At 39.6% G+C, this 20,612-nt stretch overlaps 1 protein-coding gene across 2 annotated transcripts in view; it reads left to right on the top strand.

The window, feature by feature from the left end:
• ELP2 (elongator acetyltransferase complex subunit 2) overlaps window positions 1-20,612 on the top strand; it is a 55,305-nt gene that overhangs the window by 19,976 nt on the left and 14,717 nt on the right. For both annotated transcript variants that reach the window (XM_004020416.5, XM_042239381.1), the window contains 10 exons: window positions 432-572; window positions 1,952-2,047; window positions 4,375-4,475; window positions 4,663-4,794; window positions 10,460-10,609; window positions 13,256-13,444; window positions 16,291-16,360; window positions 16,855-16,950; window positions 17,093-17,150; window positions 17,731-17,803. In XM_004020416.5, the coding sequence (XP_004020465.1) occupies window positions 432-572; window positions 1,952-2,047; window positions 4,375-4,475; window positions 4,663-4,794; window positions 10,460-10,609; window positions 13,256-13,444; window positions 16,291-16,360; window positions 16,855-16,950; window positions 17,093-17,150; window positions 17,731-17,803 (1,106 nt within the window). The remainder of the gene's footprint in view (window positions 1-431; window positions 573-1,951; window positions 2,048-4,374; window positions 4,476-4,662; window positions 4,795-10,459; window positions 10,610-13,255; window positions 13,445-16,290; window positions 16,361-16,854; window positions 16,951-17,092; window positions 17,151-17,730; window positions 17,804-20,612) is intronic.

Below are 20,612 nucleotides of genomic sequence, written 5' to 3'. Positions count from 1 at the left end.
TAACTTTCAAAAAGAGCAGCCTCTTATGTTTTAATTTAACATTTTCTTTGTATGTAACATTTTTCTGTTGGCCCAGTTAGAAAAGAGGATACTTATCCTTTGTATTAAGTATTAGTTGGGATGGTAGAGGATGACATAAGTTGATCTTTACAGGAGGACACTGGCTATTGCTTGTGCAGACAGTCTTGGGAAGTTCGTAGAAATTAGTAGATTGTATAGGAATACCAAATATTATAACTGTTTATTAGCATTTTATGTGTATTTGTCAGTGTCATTGAAAATTAATATCAGTCAAATTAATGAAAGATAGGGAAGCAAAGTCTAATTTTTTCAGGAAATCTAGAAATGTATATATTGTAGAAGAAAAACTCTTATACTTAAATTTAAGAATAGAATGTTCTAAAAATAATAATATCTGTTTTTTTAACTAGGAAGAGATCTTTTTCTAGCAAGCTGTTCACAAGATTGCCTGATACGCATGTGGAGACTGTATGTAAAATCAACATCTTTAGAAACTCAGGAAGATGATAATATAAAACTGAAAGAAAATACTTTTACTGTAGAAAATGAAAGTGAGTAATAATGAAAATATTTGATGCAGTAATTCTTAGATTTCCTAGCTGATTTATTTATCTGTATCACTACACATATGTGAAGGTTAGGTTTTCAGAAATATCAGATCCCTAGCTGAAACTTATATTATGCATTTTTCCTTTTTTATTTTTATGTGAGAGTAAGTCATTTTTAATATAGGAAACTTACTTTTCTAAACCATGTTAGGCTTTTTTTGTTGCTGAAAATGTTTAGTATTTTCTCAATAAATTGGTTTGTAAAATTTTGCTTATTTCAGTTTTAGCATAGGAAAATCTAAAGAAATAATGTGAATTATTTGTACCTTTGTTGGAGGATATTCATAAGAGACAACAAAATTCCTATATTTGAATGGCATATGTAGTTCTGATTTTCTTTTTGTCTGGCATTAGAATAGTACCCCTCCATGGTAGGTTCTGTTGGAGATAATTTTCTATGGGTATGAAAATCATAATGCTAATCCTTACTTAACATTGTTCATCCAGAAATACACTTCTTTGTTATTACTCTTCTTGGTTATAACGCCCATTAGAGTTGAGATTTGGTGACAGATTTATGGAGAGAACCAAGAAATACTATAAGCAGCACATTGTTTCCAAATATGAAAACTTTTGTGATATTTTCATTAATTATTTTGTTTGAAAGTTCACAGTACTGATTTGACTTCCTTTATTTTTACATTTATCTTAGGAGTGTTGTCTCTTCTTAATGGTAGTTTAGACTATTTCATATAGTGAGTGAGGATTGCAAAGGAGGCCGGCATGTCTTTTTTGTTTTTTAATTATAGTATAAGAGTCACTGTCCCTGAAAATTTAAAATAGAACATATCCCTTAATTTTTATTTATAGCTAAGTAGGCAAATGGCACCCCACTCCAGTACTCTTGCCTGGAAAATCCCATGGACAGAGGAGCCTGGTAGGCTGCAGTCCATGGGGTCATGAAGAGTCAGACACAACTAAGTGACTTCCCTTTCACTTTTTTCTTTCATACATTGGAGAAGGAAATGGCACCCCACTCCAGTGTTCTTGCCTGGAGAATCCCAGGGACGGGGGAGCCTGGTGGGCTGCAGTCTATGGGGTTGCACGGAGTCTGACACAACTGTAGTGACTTAGCAGCAGCAGCAGCAGCAGGCAAAACATAAAGAAAAATCTATACATCTTTAGAGTTTACATATCTTTTTTCTCCTGTAATTTTGAACAAGGGGTAAAGTTAATGAAATTTAGAATTCAGTGTTTTTTGTTGAATCTAAATCATGTTCTGTTCTGATTTTTTTTTTAATGTAATTGTACAACTGAGTTGGTTATGAAAATGTTCCTTTTAAAGAGAACTTTGTGGGAAGAATCTTTTTTTGTTGTTGTAGGTATTAAAATAACATTTGCGGTTACTCTGGAGACTGTACTGGCTGGTCATGAAAACTGGGTAAATGCGGTTCATTGGCAGCCTTCATTTTACAAAGGTAGGAAGAAAAGCAAACACAAAGCCCTCGTTTCAGTTAAGTCTGACTGATAGAATTTTAAGCTGACCAAATGAAGTAGAGGCTATTTTTGAGTGTAATTAGAAATCTCAGGGACTTCTCTTGTGGTCCAGTGGTTAAGAATCTGCCTGCCAGTGCAGGGGACGCAGGTTCGATCCCTGGTCTGGAACTAAGTTCCCACATGTCACAGAGCAACTAAGCCTGTGAACCCCAACTGCTGGGCCCACGTACCCTAGATCCCATGCTCCGCAACAAGAGAAGCCGCTGCAATGAGGAGCCTGTCTACTACAACTCAAGAGAAGCCCCTGCTTGCTGCAACTCAAGAAAGCCCTAGCACAGCAGTGAAGAGCCAGTGCGCCACAATGAAGACCCAACCCAGCCAAAACAAACAAATAATTTTTAAAAAAGATATCTCAAGTATAAGACATTTTCATGTTGGCAGAGTATAATACTGTAACCTGTTCAGCTAGCTCTTCAGTTCCATTGCAAGTTGTATTTCTAAAAGAGAAAAAACTATGATTCCTGCTTTGATGCCAAAACTGCCATGCAGCTTTTAACTTTTTATCTTTAAAGTTTTTACCTGATCCTTGTGGGATTTAAGAGAAATTGACTTTCAAGCCAACTTCACTTGACCCTTTACCCTTGGAAATACAAAGTTGGTAGTACCCAGCTACATCATTTATGACTAAGTAAAGATTTTCCTTCTTTCTTTTGCCCTTAACCTCTGTTTATGGAGTGATGATTGTGTGCACGTTCGAGTTGGCACTGAGGTGTAGAGCTGAGTGTGGCAGCAGCCCCGTTTTCTCTTCCCAGCCCCTTCCCCAAGACAAGAATAGAGAGCAGCAGTAATTAATGCTCAGGTAACACCATCCAGCTTTTATTATATTATGTCATATTTACTGCAGTTTAAAAAGGATAAATTAGATATTATAGGACTTCCTGGTGGTTCAGTGGATCAGAATCTCCTGCCAGTGCAGGGACCCTGGGTTCAATCTCAGGCATGAAATGTTCCACATGCTGCAGAGCAACTGAATCCGTGTGCCCCAACTGCTGACCCCGCGAGCCACAACTGAGCCCACACACCGCAGCTACCGAAGTCCGTGCGCCTGGAGCCTGTGCTCCACAGCAAGAGACTCCACCGCCGTGAGAAGCCCTCGCTCCCTTACTCGCCACAACTAGAGAGGACCTGCGCAGCAATGGAGACCCAGCACAACCAAGAATAAATAAATTAATTAAAATAAGAGATAAATTAGATATAGATACGGGGATCCCTGTAGTTTTTCCTGAACCCTTCCCCCTCCATCCTTCCCTTAAGGCTGAATTCAGTTATGCACTTTTTATCCTTTTATACTACACATATTTATGTAATCATAAAACTGTTTTGTAGCTGTTAAAATGATATATCAATATGCATTTGCGCTTGTACAACCTGCCTTTCTAGCTTAATACACTCAGCTATATAGTACAGTACTATAATAAATGTGTAATACTTTCACACAAATAATAAAACATCTTTAATCTTAGAGCATTTTACCTTGAAAAGTACAGTAGTGCAGTACAACAGCTGGCATACAGGGGCTGGCATCAAGTGATCAGGCAAGCAGAGTTACTGACGGGAGGAGGGAGAAGAGGTGGGAGATGGTAGAGCTGAAGGGCTGTCAAAAGATGAAGGCCAGGCTGCAGTCTCACCCAACACCTGATGTTGATGGCAAAGGATTGGTTCTTTGCTGGATTCAGTTCTATGTAAGCCTGTTGAAAAAATGATCCAGTGATGTCTGGGTAGCAGCTCTCTTTTTCTTGTCATAGATGACAAGTAGCACTGGATTGCATTCCGAATGGCTGCTGCAACCCTCGGGTACTGGTCTACGTTCAGGTCCCGTGCCTGAAAAACCAACAGTGCCTCCTCAAGTAAAGAAAATCCTCGTGCCGTTTTCTGTGTCGTGAATCTCTTCAGTTCTTCAGTTTCTTTTTCCTCTCTTCTCTCTTCGTCCTTTCTGTGGGCCTCCCAATTCTTCATTGGAGGTCTTCATTAGAAAGTGCCTTGTATCGCACAGCAAGGAGTTCAGTGAAGTCGCCCTCTTGCAGATCTAGCTTAAAATAACGATACTGTACCACTGGACTCTATACAGTGCTGTAAAGTACCCAAAAGCATGACCACTTGTAGAGGATGCATACAGGTGACAAATGCATGCTAGACATGTGAACTAACTTATGTGACTGGACATGGCGAGCGCACTTTGCCTCTATGAAAGTATGCAATTTGAATTTTTTATTTAGAGGACTTACTGTAGTTTGGTTTTTTTCTTTAGATGGTATCCTACAACAGCCAATGAGATTGTTGTCTGCCTCAATGGATAAAACCATGATTCTCTGGGCTCCAGATGAAGAGTCAGGAGTTTGGCTAGAACAGGTAAAATGTGAATATTTAAGGAAAAGAAAAATGAGTACGTGAAACAGTAAATCCCAAGTCAGTGTTCCGAGAGCTACAGATGTTCACTCTTCGTATATGTTAAATAAGTGAGAACACAATCTCTGGAATCAGTGGTTTCTGTTGTGAGAAATCGGTTATGAATTGTTTTCTGTGTATTGTTGAGTAGGTTCGAGTAGGAGAAGTGGGTGGCAATACCCTGGGATTTTATGATTGCCAGTTCAATGAAGATGGCTCCATGATCATCGCTCATGCTTTCCACGGAGCGTTGCACCTATGGAAACAGAATGCTACCAACCCAGTAAGGAAAATGCTTTTAAATCATTTCTGATCAAATAGAGTAAATCGTAAGTGAAACCTAGGGAAACAGTGTTGTTTTACCTCTAACACTCTTCAAAAACATAGAGGCATTTAAGTTCAGATGACGCCACTTTTTCTGTAGATGTTATTCTGTTGTTGTACTAAGTAAGAAATTTATGCTTTTCTAAGAATAAAATACAACTAACATTGTTGCAATATTAAAATTTGCATGTAGTTAAAGTTTTTACATAAGTGAAGTTTAAACTGCATAAAATGTAAGCTCTCCCTTAAGCTGTATACATTTTGTGATGAGAGTTATTCCTAAAATGTTTAATTTCTTTGTCTTATGCAAGATAACATAATTTGATGTTTTCCTGTTGGTTAGCTAGGTGCTCCACTGATAATTTCTTGAGTTGTTGAATGACTGACTGACATAAGAGCATTTAGAAGGACCTGTTATTTTATGAAGGAATATATTAATGCTCTCAGGGGCTCTTGATATATGTAATTCTAAATGATCCTGCAAATATTGGGCTTTTCTAGATCTCTCTTACACTTTTTAATCTCTTGGAGACGAATAATCTTTCTCTAGGTAGGTATAATAGCTGCTTTACAGTATTACTCCAATCTCTTGCTTCCTAATTTGCTTCCAACCTGCTTCTCTGGGTTTGGGGAAATGGGATGACAGAAACAGTGTTAGGAGCATGTGGATCTTGGCCCCAGAACTTACTAGCTATGTTTTTGAGGACATTACCGAACCTTTGTCTCAGATTACTCATCTGTAAAAATATGGACAGTAATAACACCTACTGAGAGGGATATGGCATCTGGTCCCATCACTTCATGGGAAATAGATGGGGAAACAGTGTCAGACTTTATTTTTGGGGGCTCTAAAATCACTGCAGATGGTGATTGCAGCCATGAAATTAAAAGATGCTTACTCCTTGGAAGGAAAGTTATGACTAACCTAGATAACGTATTCAAAAGCAGAGACGTTACTTTGCCAACAAAGGCCCGTCTAGTCAAGGCTATGGTTTTTCCAGTGGTCGTGTATGGATGTGAGAGTTGGACTGTGAAGAAAGCTGAGCACTGAAGAATCAATGCTTTTGAACTGTGGTGTTGGAGAAGACTCTTGAGAGTCCCTTGGACTGCAAGGAGATCCAACCAGTCCATTCTGAAGGAGATCAGTCCTGGGTGTTCATTGGAAGGAATGATGCTAGAGCTGAAACTCCAGTACTTTGGCCACCTCATGTGAAGAGTTGACTCATTGGAAAAGACTCTGATGCTGGGAGGGATTGGGGGCAGGAGGAAAAGGGAACAACAGAGGATGAGATGGCTGGATGGCATCACCGACTCAATGGATGTGGGTTTGGGTGAACTCCGGGAGTTGGTGATGGACAGGGAGGCCTGGCATGCTGCATTTCACGGGGTCACAAAGAGTCGGACACGACTGAGTGACTGAACTGAACTGAACTGAGAAGGATTTTGGAGTTTTGCCAAGAGGACACACTGCTCATAGCAAAGACCCTCTTCTAACAACACAAGAGAAGACTCTACACATGGACATCACCAGATGGTCAATACTGAAATCAGATTTATTATATTCTTTGCAGCCAAAGATGGAGAAGCTGTATACAGTCAGCAGAAACAAGACTGGGAGCTGACTGTGACTCAGATCATGAACTCCATATTGCCAAATTCAGACTTATATTGAAGAGAATAGGGAAAACCACTAGACCATTCAGATATGACCTAAATCAACCCCTTACGATTATACAGTGGAAGTGACAAATAGATTCAAGGGATTAGATCTGATAGAGTGCCTGAAGAACTATGGATGGAGGTTCGTGACATTGTACAGAAGGCAATGATCAAGACCATCCCCAAGAAAAAGAAATGCAAAAATGCAGAATGGTTGTCTGAGGAGGCCTTACAAATAGCTGTGAAAAAAAGCGAAAGGTAAAGGAGAAAAGGAAAGATACACCCATTTGAACGCAGAGTCCCAAAGAATAGCAAAAAGAGATAAGAAAGCCTTCCTCAGTGATCAGTGCAAATGGGAAAGACTAGAGATCTCTTCAAGAAAATTAGATACCAAGGGAACATTTCATGCAAAGATAGGCATAATAAAGGACAGAAATGGTATGGACCTAACAGAAGCAGAAGATATTAAGAAGAGGTGGCAAGAATACACAGAAGAACTATACAAAAATTATCTTCATGACCCAGATAATCATGATGGTATGATCACTCACCTAGATCCAGACATCCTGGAATGTGAACCAAGCTACTGGAGGTGATGGAATTCCAGTTGAGCTATTTCAAATCCTAAAAGATGATGCTGTGAAACTGCTATACTCAATATGCCAGCACATTTGGAAAACTCAGCAGTGGCCACAGGACTGGAAAAGGTCAGTTTTCACTCCAAACCCAAAGAAAGAGAATGCCAAAGAATGCTCCAACTACCACATAATTGCACTCATCTCACATGCTAGTAAATTAATGCTCAAAATTCTCCAAGCCAGGCTTCAACAATACGTGAACCATGAACTTCCAGATGTTCAAGCTGGATTTAGAAAAGGCAGAGGAACCAGAGATCAAATTGCCAACATCTGCTGGATCATTGAAAAAGTAAAGAGAGTTCCAGAAAACCATCTATTTCTGCTTTATTGACTATGCCAGAGCCTTTGATTGTGTGGACCACAACAAACTCTGGAACATTCTGAAAGAGATGGAAATATCAGACTGCCTGACCTACCTCTTGAGAAATCTGTGTATAGGTCAGGAAGCAACAGTTAGAACTGGACGTAGAATACTGGTTCCAAATCGGGAAAGGAGTTCGTCAAGGCTGTATATTGTCACCCTGCTTATTTGACTTCTGTGCAGAGTACATCATGAGAAATATCCATAATTACTGGGAGAAATATCAATAATTTTCAGATATGCAGATGACACCACCCTTATGGCAGAAAGTGAAGAAGAACTAAAGAGCCTCTTGATGAAAGTGAAAGAGAAGAGTGAAAAAGTTGGCTTGAAACTCAACACTGAGAAAACTAGGATCATGGCATCAGGTCCCATCTCTTCATGGCAAATAGATGGGGCAACAGTGGAAACAGTGAGAGACTTTTATTTTGGGGGCTCCAAAATCACTGCAGATGGTGATTGCAGCCATGAAATTAAAAGATGCTTGCTCCTTGGAAGAAAAGTTATGACCAACTTAGACAGCTTATTAAAAAGCAGACATTACTTTGCCGACTAAGGTCCATCTAGTCAAGGCTATGGTTTTTCCAGTAGTCATGTATGGATGTGAGAGTTGGACTGTAAAGAAAGCTGAGTGCTGAAGAATTGATGCTTTTGAACTGTGGTGTTGGGGAAGACTCTTGAGAGTCCTTTGGACTGCAAGGAGATCCAACCAGTCCATCTTAAAGGAAATCAGTCCTGCATATTCATTGGAAGGACTGATGCTGAAGCTGAAACTCCAATACTTTGGCCATACTGATGTGAAGAACATTTGAAAAGACCCTGATGCTGGGAAAGATTGAGGGCAGGAGGAGAAGGCGACAACAGAGGATGAGATGGTTGGATGGCATCATCGACTCAATGGACATGAGTTTGAGTAAGCTTCGGGAGTTGATGATGGACCGGGAGGCCTGGTGTGCTGCAGTCCGTGGGGTCGCAGAGTCAGACACAACTGAGCAACTGAACTGAACTTTACTGAGAGGGATTTTATGATGCTAAAATGAGTTAATACTTGTACAGTGTGAAATGCAGGGCCTGACACATAGTTAATACTATATAATCTAAATAAATAGATGAAAGAAGTCAGAACCTTTGAGCAGAATTGAGTCAGCAGAGTTTGAATGTGCATCTAATGGCTTCCCTTACAAAGGAAAAATTCATGTATCGTGAGTGGTGCAATTGGTTAGTGCATGGTACTTATTTAGGTACAGATTCATGAATTTGCTTGACCTTTAGTTTGTGAGCTTTGTAATAGTTGTGTCATATAGAAGGATTTGAATTCTCAGTACATGCAGTGATTCACTTTTCCCCTTTGTATCTGCCATTTGGAGTTGACCTTTAAGATTGTCTTTACTATTATATGAACCAGGGAATCATTATCTATGACACTTTCCAATAAGACTTTTTTAGGATAAATTTAATTTTTTTCTTAAGAGCTCCTTTGAGCCATATTTTATCTGGTCTTTGAGGGCCTTGATAAGAAAAAGCATTAGATGAGTAGGGAGGAACTCTACTACTCAAACCAGAGGACAGAATTTCACTGTAGTTTTGCTTAAAACTTGATTTCAGATTTATAATAGTTTACCAAATATTTAGAGTAATTCTTTAATAAACTTTATTTATTAGAAAAATTTTTTATTTACAGGAAAAATTGAGCAGAAAATAGAGTTCCCATTTACCCCTGCCACCCAAGTATGCATAGCTGCCTCCACTCTCCACATCCCACACACATTTGTTACAATAAAGGTCAATTTCTGAAAACAAATGCTGCCCTTCAGAGCTGTGTTGATAGTCAACAGTGCTGTACTTTTTTCTGAATCTTTTGGGAACTGTCATTAGTGCTAACTTTGGAGTCAATTTTTATATCACAGAAGAAATGAACAGCATTTCTTTGTTCTAGCCTGTTTATGTTTTTGGCCAGAAAATAATATGGCTTAACCACATTCATCAGCATTGGCTTTGAATGACCTTTTAGCTATTTACAGAAATTTAATTTTTCTCTAAAGTTCAAGTTTTACACCACTGGAGTTGTTCCAAAAGATGCTCTGTGGACACTTTCTATATTTCCTTTCATTATCGGAGAAGGCAATGGCAACCCACTCCAGTACTCTTGCCTGGAAAATCCCATGGATGGAGGAGCCTGGTAGGCTGCAGTCCATGGGGTCGCAAAGAGATGGGCACGACTGAGCGACTTCACTTTTCACTTTCATGCATTGGAGAAGGAAATGGCAACCCACTCCAGTGTTCTTGGAGAATCCCAGGGACGGGGAAGCCTGATAGGCTGCCATCTGTGAGGTCGCACAGAGCTGGACACTACTGAAGCGACTTAGCAGCAGCAGCATTTCATTATTTATTTCCTGGCTACTGGTGCTGGCTCCCTCAGGAGGTAGAGTAACTAGGTTTGATTTAACCTCTGTCCTCTACACCTGCAGCTTTCTACTTAACAAAGAGAGTTGGTCATCTACAGACTCGTGTTACCCAGTACTCTTTATTATTTAGTTTGACAATTAAATAGTTGTGTATTACTGATACCTAGTATGTGCCAGTGTTGTATAAATATAGATTCATCTGACTATCATAATGACTGTAGGAGCTAGGTAGCTGTTTTTCAGTAGAGTTAATTGAGGCACAGAACGATTGGGTGATGTCTAGGTTCCAGGAAGCATTCACAAATGGCAAGTGGAGGGGACTTCCCCAAGGAAACTGCTTTGAAGGACATAATACATATTTGAATGTTTAAGTTCTAATCTACTTGACTGAAAAACAGATCCTGTTACTGTGAATTTCCATCTTTTTTACTTAACTTTTCACCTTGTTTGGGAGCCATGGTCTTTCCCATATCAGACCTGAGGGCTGAAGGCATTATCAGACTTAATTTTGAATGAAAATACATTGATTATTTTGATGTATCATGAACACTTTTGTTGCAGAAAGAGTGGACTCCAGAGATTGTTATTTCAGGACACTTTGATGGTGTCCAAGACCTAACGTGGGATCCAGAAGGAGAATTTATCATCACTGTTGGTACTGATCAGACAACTCGACTTTTTGCTCCTTGGAAGAGAAAAGACCAGTCACAGGTAAAACATTTTCTTCTTGACGGATCCGTTTGAAAAGAACATCCCTGAGCTCATGAAGAGAAGGGCAGCAACATTAGCCATTAGGGAAATGCAAATTAAAATGATGAGATGCCACTGCACACCCTCTGGGGTATCTGAGGTATAAAATACTGACAGTGGCAAGTGGTAGTAGGTTGCAGAGAGACCGGAACTTTCATACATTGCCAGTGGGAATGCAAAATGATATAGCTACCCTGTAAAATAGGTTTCTTAAAAACTGAAGCATTCCAAAGAAGACATGCAGATGACCAGTAGATGTGTGAACAGATGCTCACCACTAACCATCAGGGAACTGCAAATCAGAACCACAATGAGATACTCCCTTTCTTTCATCTCTCAGAGTGAACAAACAGTGAATAGTGGCAAGGATGTGGAGAAAAGGAGCCCTCCTTCCCTGTTGGTAGGATTGTAAATTGTAGCAGTGCTATGGAAAATGGAGTGGAGGTTCCTCAAAAAATTAAAAATAGAACTACCCCATGATCTAGGAATTTCATTTCTGGGTATTTAAAGAAAACAATACTAATTTGAAAAGATACATCCACTCCCATGTTTATTGAAGCATTATTTACAGTACATATGTTTATTTAATGTAATTATTGTAAATAATTACATTATTAACAATAGCCAAGATATGGAAGCAGCTAAGTATCTATTGATAGATAAAGAAGACATGGTATACATACAATGGAATATTAGCCATTAAAAAATGAAGTTTTAAATATGTATATAACTGAGTCACTTTGCTGTATAGCAGAAATTAACACAACCTTGTAAATTAACTTTACTTCAGTGAAATTAAAAAGTAAAAAAAAATTTTAAAGAGGAAACTAAAGTCTTGCCATTTATAATAAAATAGATGAATCTAGAGGATACTGTGCTAAGTGATACAAGTTAGATGGAGAAAGACAATGTGATGTATCTGTGTAATCTAAAAAACAAACGAGCAAACAGTGAAAACAAACTTATACAGAGAATAAGTGTGTGTTTTCCAGAGGTGTGAAGCTGGGCGAAATAGGTGAAGGGATTAAAAGGCACAAACTTTCAGTTATAAATAAGTCACAGGGGTATGATACAGAGCATAAGGAATATGGTCAGTAGTGTTTTAACAACTTCATATGAGGACGGGTGGTTACTAGATTTATTATGGTGACTGTTTTGTAATGTATTTAAATGTCAAATCACTATGTTGTACACTGTGTTGAAACTAACATAATATTACATATTTCAACTGTATTTCAGTAAAAAACAAATTTAAGCACACATGTATTCTTTCTAATTCAAACAATTAAAATGTTAGTTGCCAAAATGTGTTTACTTTAGTTCCACAAAAAAGTTCTCTTTTACCTTGTAATTTTAGTTTTAATTCATTAGGAAACACTGTCAGATCTGCAGTAAAAGCTAATTTCTAATATCATATAGTGTCACTTAATAGTGAGCCCAGCTTTTGTTGAAGAAACTTTTCAGTCTTGGCCCTAAACTTTCAAAAACCACAATAAAACTTTACCACTGATAAATTATTGAACTGTGCTATATACTACAAAGTATACTCAGTTTCTGATAAAAATTCATGAAACTAACTGTGGGTCAGACTGTGAGTGCTAATGAAATTTTGGCATTTCTGCTTTAGCAGCGTTTTGGTAAATTAAAATTAATAGAGAACATTGGGAGCACACTATAGTCAAGCAAAAAAGGCAAATGATTCTGGAGTGGTTTTCTGTGACTCTTAGTAATTTGCTACCAATATTACTCAGTTGTTGTTTACTCATGATCCTTTAAAAAAAAAATCAGTAAGTCAGACTTTATCCAAAATGTGAAATTCTACCCTTTGAAAGATGCTGTCAGGAAAATTAAAAGATGAGTCACAAGCTGGGAGAAAATATTTACAAAACACATACCTGATAAAGGATTTTTATCTAGAGTCTATAAAGAGCTTTTTAGAACTCAGTAAAATCAAAAACAAACAATCCAGTAAAAAAGAGGAGGGGGGGAATGGGGCAAAAGGTATTTCTCTGAAGATGATATATTAATGGAAAATAAGAATAGGAAAAGATTTCAGTACCATTAGTCATTAGGGAATGCACATTAAAGCTACAATGAGATACCATTACACCACTATTAGAATGATTAATGTTTAAAGGCTGACTTGCACAATTGCTGATGAGGGTGTGGGTAGCTGTATCTTTCTTACACTGATGGTGGGATTGTAAAATGTATAGGCACTTTGGGAAATAATTTGGCAGTTTATTAAAAAGTATACAATCATTCAATTCTCATACCCACAAGAAATGTTTACTCAAGAGAAATAGGAACATATATTCATGCAGAGACTTGTACATGAAAGTTCATGACTTTTCTCACTAAGACAGCTGGAAACAACCCAGATATCTGAGTAGGTGAGTGGATCAGCACTTTGTGGTATAGTCATACAAAAGGAATACTACTCAGCAAGAAGATGTATTGAACTGTTTATAACAACATGGATGAATCTGCCCCATGATCACATTTTCATGGCATAATGAATCATTTTATGTCTGATACTTTGTTTGTTGAAAAGAATTCAGTTTTTGAAACATGTGATCTTTTTTTTTAATCTTTTTTGGCATCCAGGTGACTTGGCATGAAATTGCAAGGCCTCAGATACATGGATATGACCTTAAATGTTTGGCAATGATCAATAGGTTTCAGTTTGTGTCTGGAGCAGATGAAAAAGTTCTTCGAGTATTTTCTGCACCTCGGAATTTTGTGGAAAATTTTTGTGCCATTACGGGTCAGTCACTGAATCATGTGCTTTGTAATGTGAGTATTCCCCTAAATGTTTTAACTAGATCTCGCCACTTCATATAACATTTTAAAGAAGTTTTATGTAAGGCTGTAAGTGGAGAGTATGGGTAGAAAGGAAGTCAAATCATTTTATCATTGGCTTGATAAATTTTTGCGTATACTATACAGGCAGTAATTTAAATATTAGTATAATAAATTTTATAACAGATAAGCCCAAGACACTGTAAAGAATTAAAATATTAAGCTACAAATACTATGTATATTCACTGTGTTTGATAACTGTGATAAAACACAATGGGTTGTATTTTCAAGGAGATGATCATCTTGATGCAGATTAGGGGTAGGGGGCAATGGAGCTCATGTACTTAAAATTGTTAGATAAAACCAGTTAATTGCTGAATTTTGTGTTGGCTAAGGTAATAGTCATGAAAGGAAGTGTCACTGTAGTAATGAGAAAATGGGGCTTCATTTGAATTTTGAAAGGGGTAAGTTTTTATTAATGTTCATTTTTACCCTCTTTCTACAAAAGATTTGAGCACTTATAAAAATACATAGGTTATAAAAATTATCAAGTAACCACATTTCAGGGAAGGGAAAGCAAGTAGCCAGGTAGTTGTGTTAGACAGAAATGCATGTCATACAGTCATTTGCAGTCCTTAGAGTTGGGTCACAAATTTGCTTCTGAGCTTGAGAAGGGTAAGTACACTTTTAATAGGCAGAAGGAAGGCGAGAAAGAGAGCAGTGGAGTGGTCAGAGCTGCTTGAATGAAAAGTGTTACCAAGGGAAGTGGAGAACTGGGGAAAGGTCTAATGGTAGAGGACCTGGGAGCCAGACATAGTTGAGACTCCGGTACTGACGACGGGTCCTGAACAAAGGAAGTGATGAAATGCGCTTTGTGGGGAAGAGTGATGTGGGAACAGGATACCTTTGAGCTCAGAGACTTTGAAGGCAGGGATGTTAGCACCAGTCTGGGAGAAAAAAAGAATCATTTTAAAAGAAACGTCCAGCTGTGCTTCCTAGAGTGTCCCATGGACACCCCTGGCCACAGGCTGCCTTAGTTAGGTAAAGAAGAGGGAAGATCCTGTTACGTAGTTTCTAATGCTGATGGACAGTAGAACAAGATCAGAAGAGGGGCCTGGATTGTGGTCAGTAGACTGAGCATGGTGTGGTGTGCTTCTTATTTTTTTTTCCCATATTAAATATTGGGATATGTAGGAATGCCTCTTTTTTTGCTCTTTTCCATGGTGTTTCATTTTCTAGGTTTCTAAAATAAAGCATCCTGTGTCTCAGGTAATCAATGTTGTTGAGTTTAAATTCCCCTTGCTCATGTTTGTGTTCAGTTCCATCAATAGAAAGTTTAGATTTTTAAGAAATACTGTTAGCTTATGGACATGTGCCAGTTTTGATGGTTAGTATTTGTTTCACTCGCAATAACTTAATTGATATGCAGCATATAAACGGATTCAGTTCAGTTCAGTTGCTCAGTCGTGTCCGACTCTTTGCGACCCCATGAATCGCAGCACACCAGGCCTCCCTGTCCATCACCAACTCCCGGAGTTCACTCAAACTCACGTCCATCCAGTCAGTGATGCCATCCAGCCATCTCATCTTCTCTGTCGTCCCCTCTCCTCCTGCCCCCAATCCCTCCCAGCATCAAAGTCTTTTCCAGTGAGTCAACTCTTCGCATGAGGTGGCCAAAGTACTGGAGTTTCAGCTTTAGCATCATTCCTTCCAAAGAAATCCCAGGGTTGATCTCCTTCAGAATGGACTGGTTGGATCTCCTTGCAGTCCAAGGGACTCTCAAGAGTCTTCTCCAACACCACAGTTCAAAAGCATCAATTCTTTGGCGCTCAGCCTTCTTCACAGTCCAACTCTCAGATCCATACATGAGCACTGGAAAAACCATAGCCTTGACTAGATGGACCTTTGTTGGCAAAGTAGAGTCTCTGCTTTTCAAAATGCTATCTAGGTTGGTCATAACTTTCCTTCCAAGGAGTAAGCGTCTTTTAATTTCATGGCTGCAGTCACCATCTGCAGTGATTTTAGAGCCCCCCAAAATAGAGTCAGCCACTGTTTCTACTGTTTCCCCATCTATATGCCATGAAGTGATGGGACCAGATGCCATGATCTTCATTTTTGAGTGTTGAGCTTTAAGCCAACTTTTTCACTCTCCACTTTCACTTTCATCTTGAGGCTTTTTAGTTCCTCTTCACTTTCTGCCATAAGGGTGGTGTCATCTGCATAGCTGAGGTTATTGATATTTCTCCCAGCAATCTTGATTCCAGCTTGTGCTTCTTCCAGCCCAGCGTTTCTCATGATGTACTCTGCGTATAAGTTAAATAAGCATTGCCACTTTAAAGAGTACTCTGTTTAAAAGTTTTAAAATACTCAAAATTTTAAGTATGTTTAATGAAAATACTATGACAGTGGCTTCCTGGGAAACATGTTTGCATGAGCCTCACAAGGGATGTACCCATGAGACTCTCTTGTAAATAAAGGTTCAGGCCTTCTGTTTTCAGCCCACTCTTCGCTAGAAGCCATCACAGCGCTTTCCTTGTCAAACCCTGAAACCCACTGAACTGTGAGGGTTCAGTGAGCTTGTGGATGAGAGGATACCCAATTTTATGGATTGGGTGGGGGCTGGGGCTAGGGTTAGCTGGAGCCTGTCTGCTGGAGAATGAATGCTTAGCATTTCATTTCTTGGTTCAGAAAATGGAAGTCTGGGTAGATAACCCTCAGTGTAAGTGGTCTTTACACTGCTTCTCAGCATTAATGAGCATAGCATTTTTTTTTCCCCCGCAGTGCCTGAGGTAACAGTATCTTTTTAGCATTTAAGACGTGTCTCACATTTTTTATTCCAGCAAGACGGTGATCTTCCAGAAGGAGCTACTGTCCCCGCTTTGGGATTATCCAATAAAGCTGTCTTTCAGGGTAAGACTGAGTTCGTCTCCAGAATGACTGAACCTATGATGGTACTTACCACCTCGTTACACACTTGTATAACATGTACCAGTGTTCATTACAGGTGATTTCTCTTTTTATAGATCACAGTACAGGCAACTACTCTATGTATCCTTGCACATCCTGAAATAGGTGCTGCTTTTACAAAGTGTACTTCGTGGAGCGCTTCCAACCACAGATACTAATGTGGGTTGCCTGAAAAACGCGTTCCATAGTTTATAAAAAGTTTGGGAAATATTCGGTCAAAGGAAAATGAAGGAATTTTTATGAAATTGACCATAGCACATATGGAAAATACCGGAGTAGTGGAAATACCCTTGGCTTTGCAATCACGTGAATACAGCACTGAATTACCCTCCCTTGAAGTGCCGCCACTTTCTCACTGGTGGCCTTAACATTGGGATGTGTGTAGGAGACATAAAGATGGGACCACATTCATGATGTTGATGCTTCTTTTAAACTAGGAGATATGGCTTCTCAGCATTCTGATGAAGAGGAGCTGTTAAATAGTGCTGGTTTCGAGTATCACCAGGTGGCCTTCCAACCCTCCTTACTTACTGGTAAGAAAAGGCAAAAGTATGATTTACTAGAATCATTAGTACACATAGTGTGGTATCTGTCACCGGTGACCTAAATCTGTGCTTCAGAATTCACTTGCATGAAAATAGGAAAATTAACTGCAACACTGTAAATTTGTTATAGAACCTCCCACTGAGGACCATCTGCTGCAAAATACTTTGTGGCCTGAAGTTCAAAAACTGTAAGTTAAACTATACTTAGCTGTTTGGTCTGATTCTATCCTAACTTGTGGTATTTTTCCCCCCACAATTTGATTTTCTCCTTTGCTTTCCTCTTAGCTACAATCCCCCACCCCCAGATCTAAAGATCTCTTGGTAGCCTTCATAAGGGGTGAGAATCAAACTTTACTTAGATTTTTATAATGCTGTGTATTATAGTTACTAGATTTGTTGGTTTTGATTTTTTAAAGTAGAGAGGCATAGCACCAATTTTTTTTTTAACTATTACTCTTTTTTTTTCCTACAGTGGTTCCCTATTCGAACCTTTCTGTGATTTGTTATTAATATTTATTGTACTGACTGGTTAGGGGTGAAAACTTGTATTTAATTTAGTAGTTTGAATAAGTTATATTATTGCTAGGAAGTTACATTTTTCTCCACTCTCTGCTTTTACCCCAGTTACTTCCCTTGACAGAAATGTTTCTGAAAAGAACTGTGTGTTAGCTAGAGAGATTAATCTTTTCACATTAAAAAAATTTGCAGCATGAGAATAGATACATTTCCTAATACAAGGGTCATCCATTTTCTGTTTTTGAATTTTAGATACGGACATGGCTATGAAATATTTTGTGTTGCTTGTAGCAATTCAAAGACTCTGCTTGCCTCAGCTTGTAAGGTAGGGCATGTTACTTTTCTGTTCTGCTTGGTCACAGGTTATTTAAATCAGGCTCCTGCAAGCTTAGTGATGCAGGCAGAATTCGACATGAAAGGCCACAGGTGCCTGATTTTTCTGAATCTTGCTTTCTCTGCCTCTTTTCCATCTGTCTCTTCAGAAGCTTGCAGTTGCCTTTTAAATCTGTCTCAGCTGCACAGTTTTGTTTTTCAGTACTTGGCTTGAGCCTATTTATGCCCCTACTCAAAAACAATTTAATCAGATATCTGAAAATTAGACCTAAAAATGTGATAAAAATTTTTAGTAATGGGAGTGCTGGAGACACAGGGGAAGGCAAAACCCCGTGTGCGTTCCATCTGACCATTTCTTGAGGCCGCTCAGGGTGCTGACCTAATAGGGGAGTCGAGTCCCTTGGCCCATGCCATGGTGAGGCAGGGGGGCGGCCAGGGCAGCGAGCTACCAGTAGGTGGCGCTGCAGAATCGTGCACTTCAGACAGTGGCCTGGGGGAATGGTCTTGAACTTGCTCTTCAGTGTTTATATCCTGTGGAGGATAATGTGAAGGATCTGAGACCCATGCATTCCTCTGAATCTCCTCAAATTATCTGCTTGTTTTAAACAAGAAAATACATTTATTTACTTGTTTTAAGCATGATGGTAAGAGCTGCCCACCTGGATGGCCACCTTTGGGTTTCTTTGTTTTGGGTTTTTTTCTGTGTGTTTGTTTTTTGTCCGTGCTCTTGCTGTGGCTTCTTTGTATTTGCCTGTGTTGAGTTGAGGGTCACCCTAAGAAATAATGTCATGCTCCTTTTCCCCCACCTCTCTTTGTTTATTGGCCTCTTTGTGAGGGTGGTCCTGAGAGTTTTGTTTCTGTTAATACAGATGCCTTTGGGTAGAATAGGGCATAATAGCAGTAACAACTATGCTTCTACTGAGCAAACTTTTTTGTGCTGTTAATCATATATTTTCTCCTTTTCAAGTTGGCTCACTTGTAACAAGCATGGGCATTTCTCTTTTAAGCTAACATTCTGTAGCTGTTTTATTTAGGTGTCATGAGTGTACTGAAGGAGAAGAGGGCAGTAGAGGATGAGATGGTTAGATAGCATCACCGACTCAGTAGACACGAACTTGAGCAAACTCCAAGGAATTGTGGAGGACGGGGAAGCCTGGTATGCTGCATTCCATGGGGTGGCAAAGAGTCCAACACAACCTAGCAAATGAATGGCAACAAAGTGTACTATAAATTGAACATTGGACACTTGATAAATTTTGGCATATACCTGTGAAATCACTATAATCATAATGAAGATACCATCCACACCCAGTCCTGTGCTGTGCTGTGCTTAGTCACTCAGTTGTGTCTGACTCTTTGCAATCCCATGGGCCATAGCCCGCCAGGCTCCTCTGCCTACAGGGATTCTCCAGGCAGGAGTACTGGCGTGGGTTGCCATTCCCTTCTCCAGGGTATCTTCCCAACCCAGGGATCAAACTCAGGTCTCCAGTTTTGCAAGGAGATTCTTTACCATCTGAGTCACCAGGGAGGCCCGCCCCTATCCCTAGTAAACCATGAATCTGTTTTTTAACATGATTCAGTTCAGTTCAGTCGCTCAGTCATATCCGACTCTTTGCGACCCCATGAATTGCAGCACGTCAGGCCTCCCTGTCCATCACCAACTCCCGGAGTTCACTCAGACTCACGTCCATCGAGTCAGTGATGCCATCAAGCCATCTCATCCTCTGTCGTCCCCTTCTCCTTCTGCCCCCAATCCCTCCCAGCATCAGAGTCTTTTCCAATAAGTCAACTCTTTGCATGAGGTGGCCAAAGTACTGGAGTTTCAGCTTTAGCATCATTCCTTCCAAAGAAATCCCGGGGCCGATCTCCTTCAGAATGGACTGGTTGGATCTCCTTGCAGTCCAAGGGACTCTCAAGAGTCTTCTCCAACACCACAGTTCAAAAGCATCATCTCCGGCGCTCAGCCTTCTTCACAGTCCAACTCTCACATCCATACATGGAAAAACCATGGCCTTGACTAGACGGACCTTAGTCAGCAAAGTAATGTACCTGCTTTTCAATATGCTGTCTAGGTTGGTCATAACTTTTCTTCCAAGAAGTAAGTGTCTTTTAATTTCATGGCTGCAATCATCATCTGCAGTGATTTTGGAGCCCCCCAAAATAAAGTCTGACACTGTTTCCACTGTTTCCCCATCTATTTGCCATGAAGTGATGGGGCCAGATGCCATGATCTTCGTTTTCTGAATGTTGAGCTTTAAGCCAACTTTTTCACTGTCCTCTTTCACTTTCATCAAGAGCTTTTTAGTTCCCTTCACTTTCTGCCATAGGGGTGGCGTCATCTGCATATCTGAGGTTATTGATATTTCTCCCAGCAGTCTTGATTACAGCTTGTGTTTCTTCCAATCCAGCGTTTCTCATGATGTACTCTGTCCACTGGAGAAGGGAATGGCAAACCACTTAAGTATTCTTAATAACAGGATACTGAAAGAGGAACTCCTCAGGTCAGTAGGTGCCCAATATGCTGTTGGAGATCAGTGGAGAAAGATGGAACCAAAGCAAAAACAATACCCAGCTGTGGATGTGACTGGTGATAGAAGCAAGGTCTGATGCTGTAAAGAGCAATATCGCATAGGAACCTGGAATGTCAGGTCCATGAGTCAAGGCAAATTGGAAGTGGTCAAACAAGAGATGGCAAGGGTGAACGTCGACATACTAGGAATCAGTGAACTAAAATGGACTGGAATGGGTGAATTTAACTCAGCTGACCATTATATCTACTACTGCGGGCAGGAATCCCTCAG

The sequence above is a fragment of the Ovis aries genome, chromosome 23 (genome assembly GCF_016772045.2).
Source record: "Ovis aries strain OAR_USU_Benz2616 breed Rambouillet chromosome 23, ARS-UI_Ramb_v3.0, whole genome shotgun sequence".
NCBI classification, from domain to species: domain Eukaryota; kingdom Metazoa; phylum Chordata; class Mammalia; order Artiodactyla; family Bovidae; genus Ovis; species Ovis aries.
Note: the sequence above shows the minus strand (reverse complement) of the source record. Positions and strands in the feature narration are given on the sequence as shown.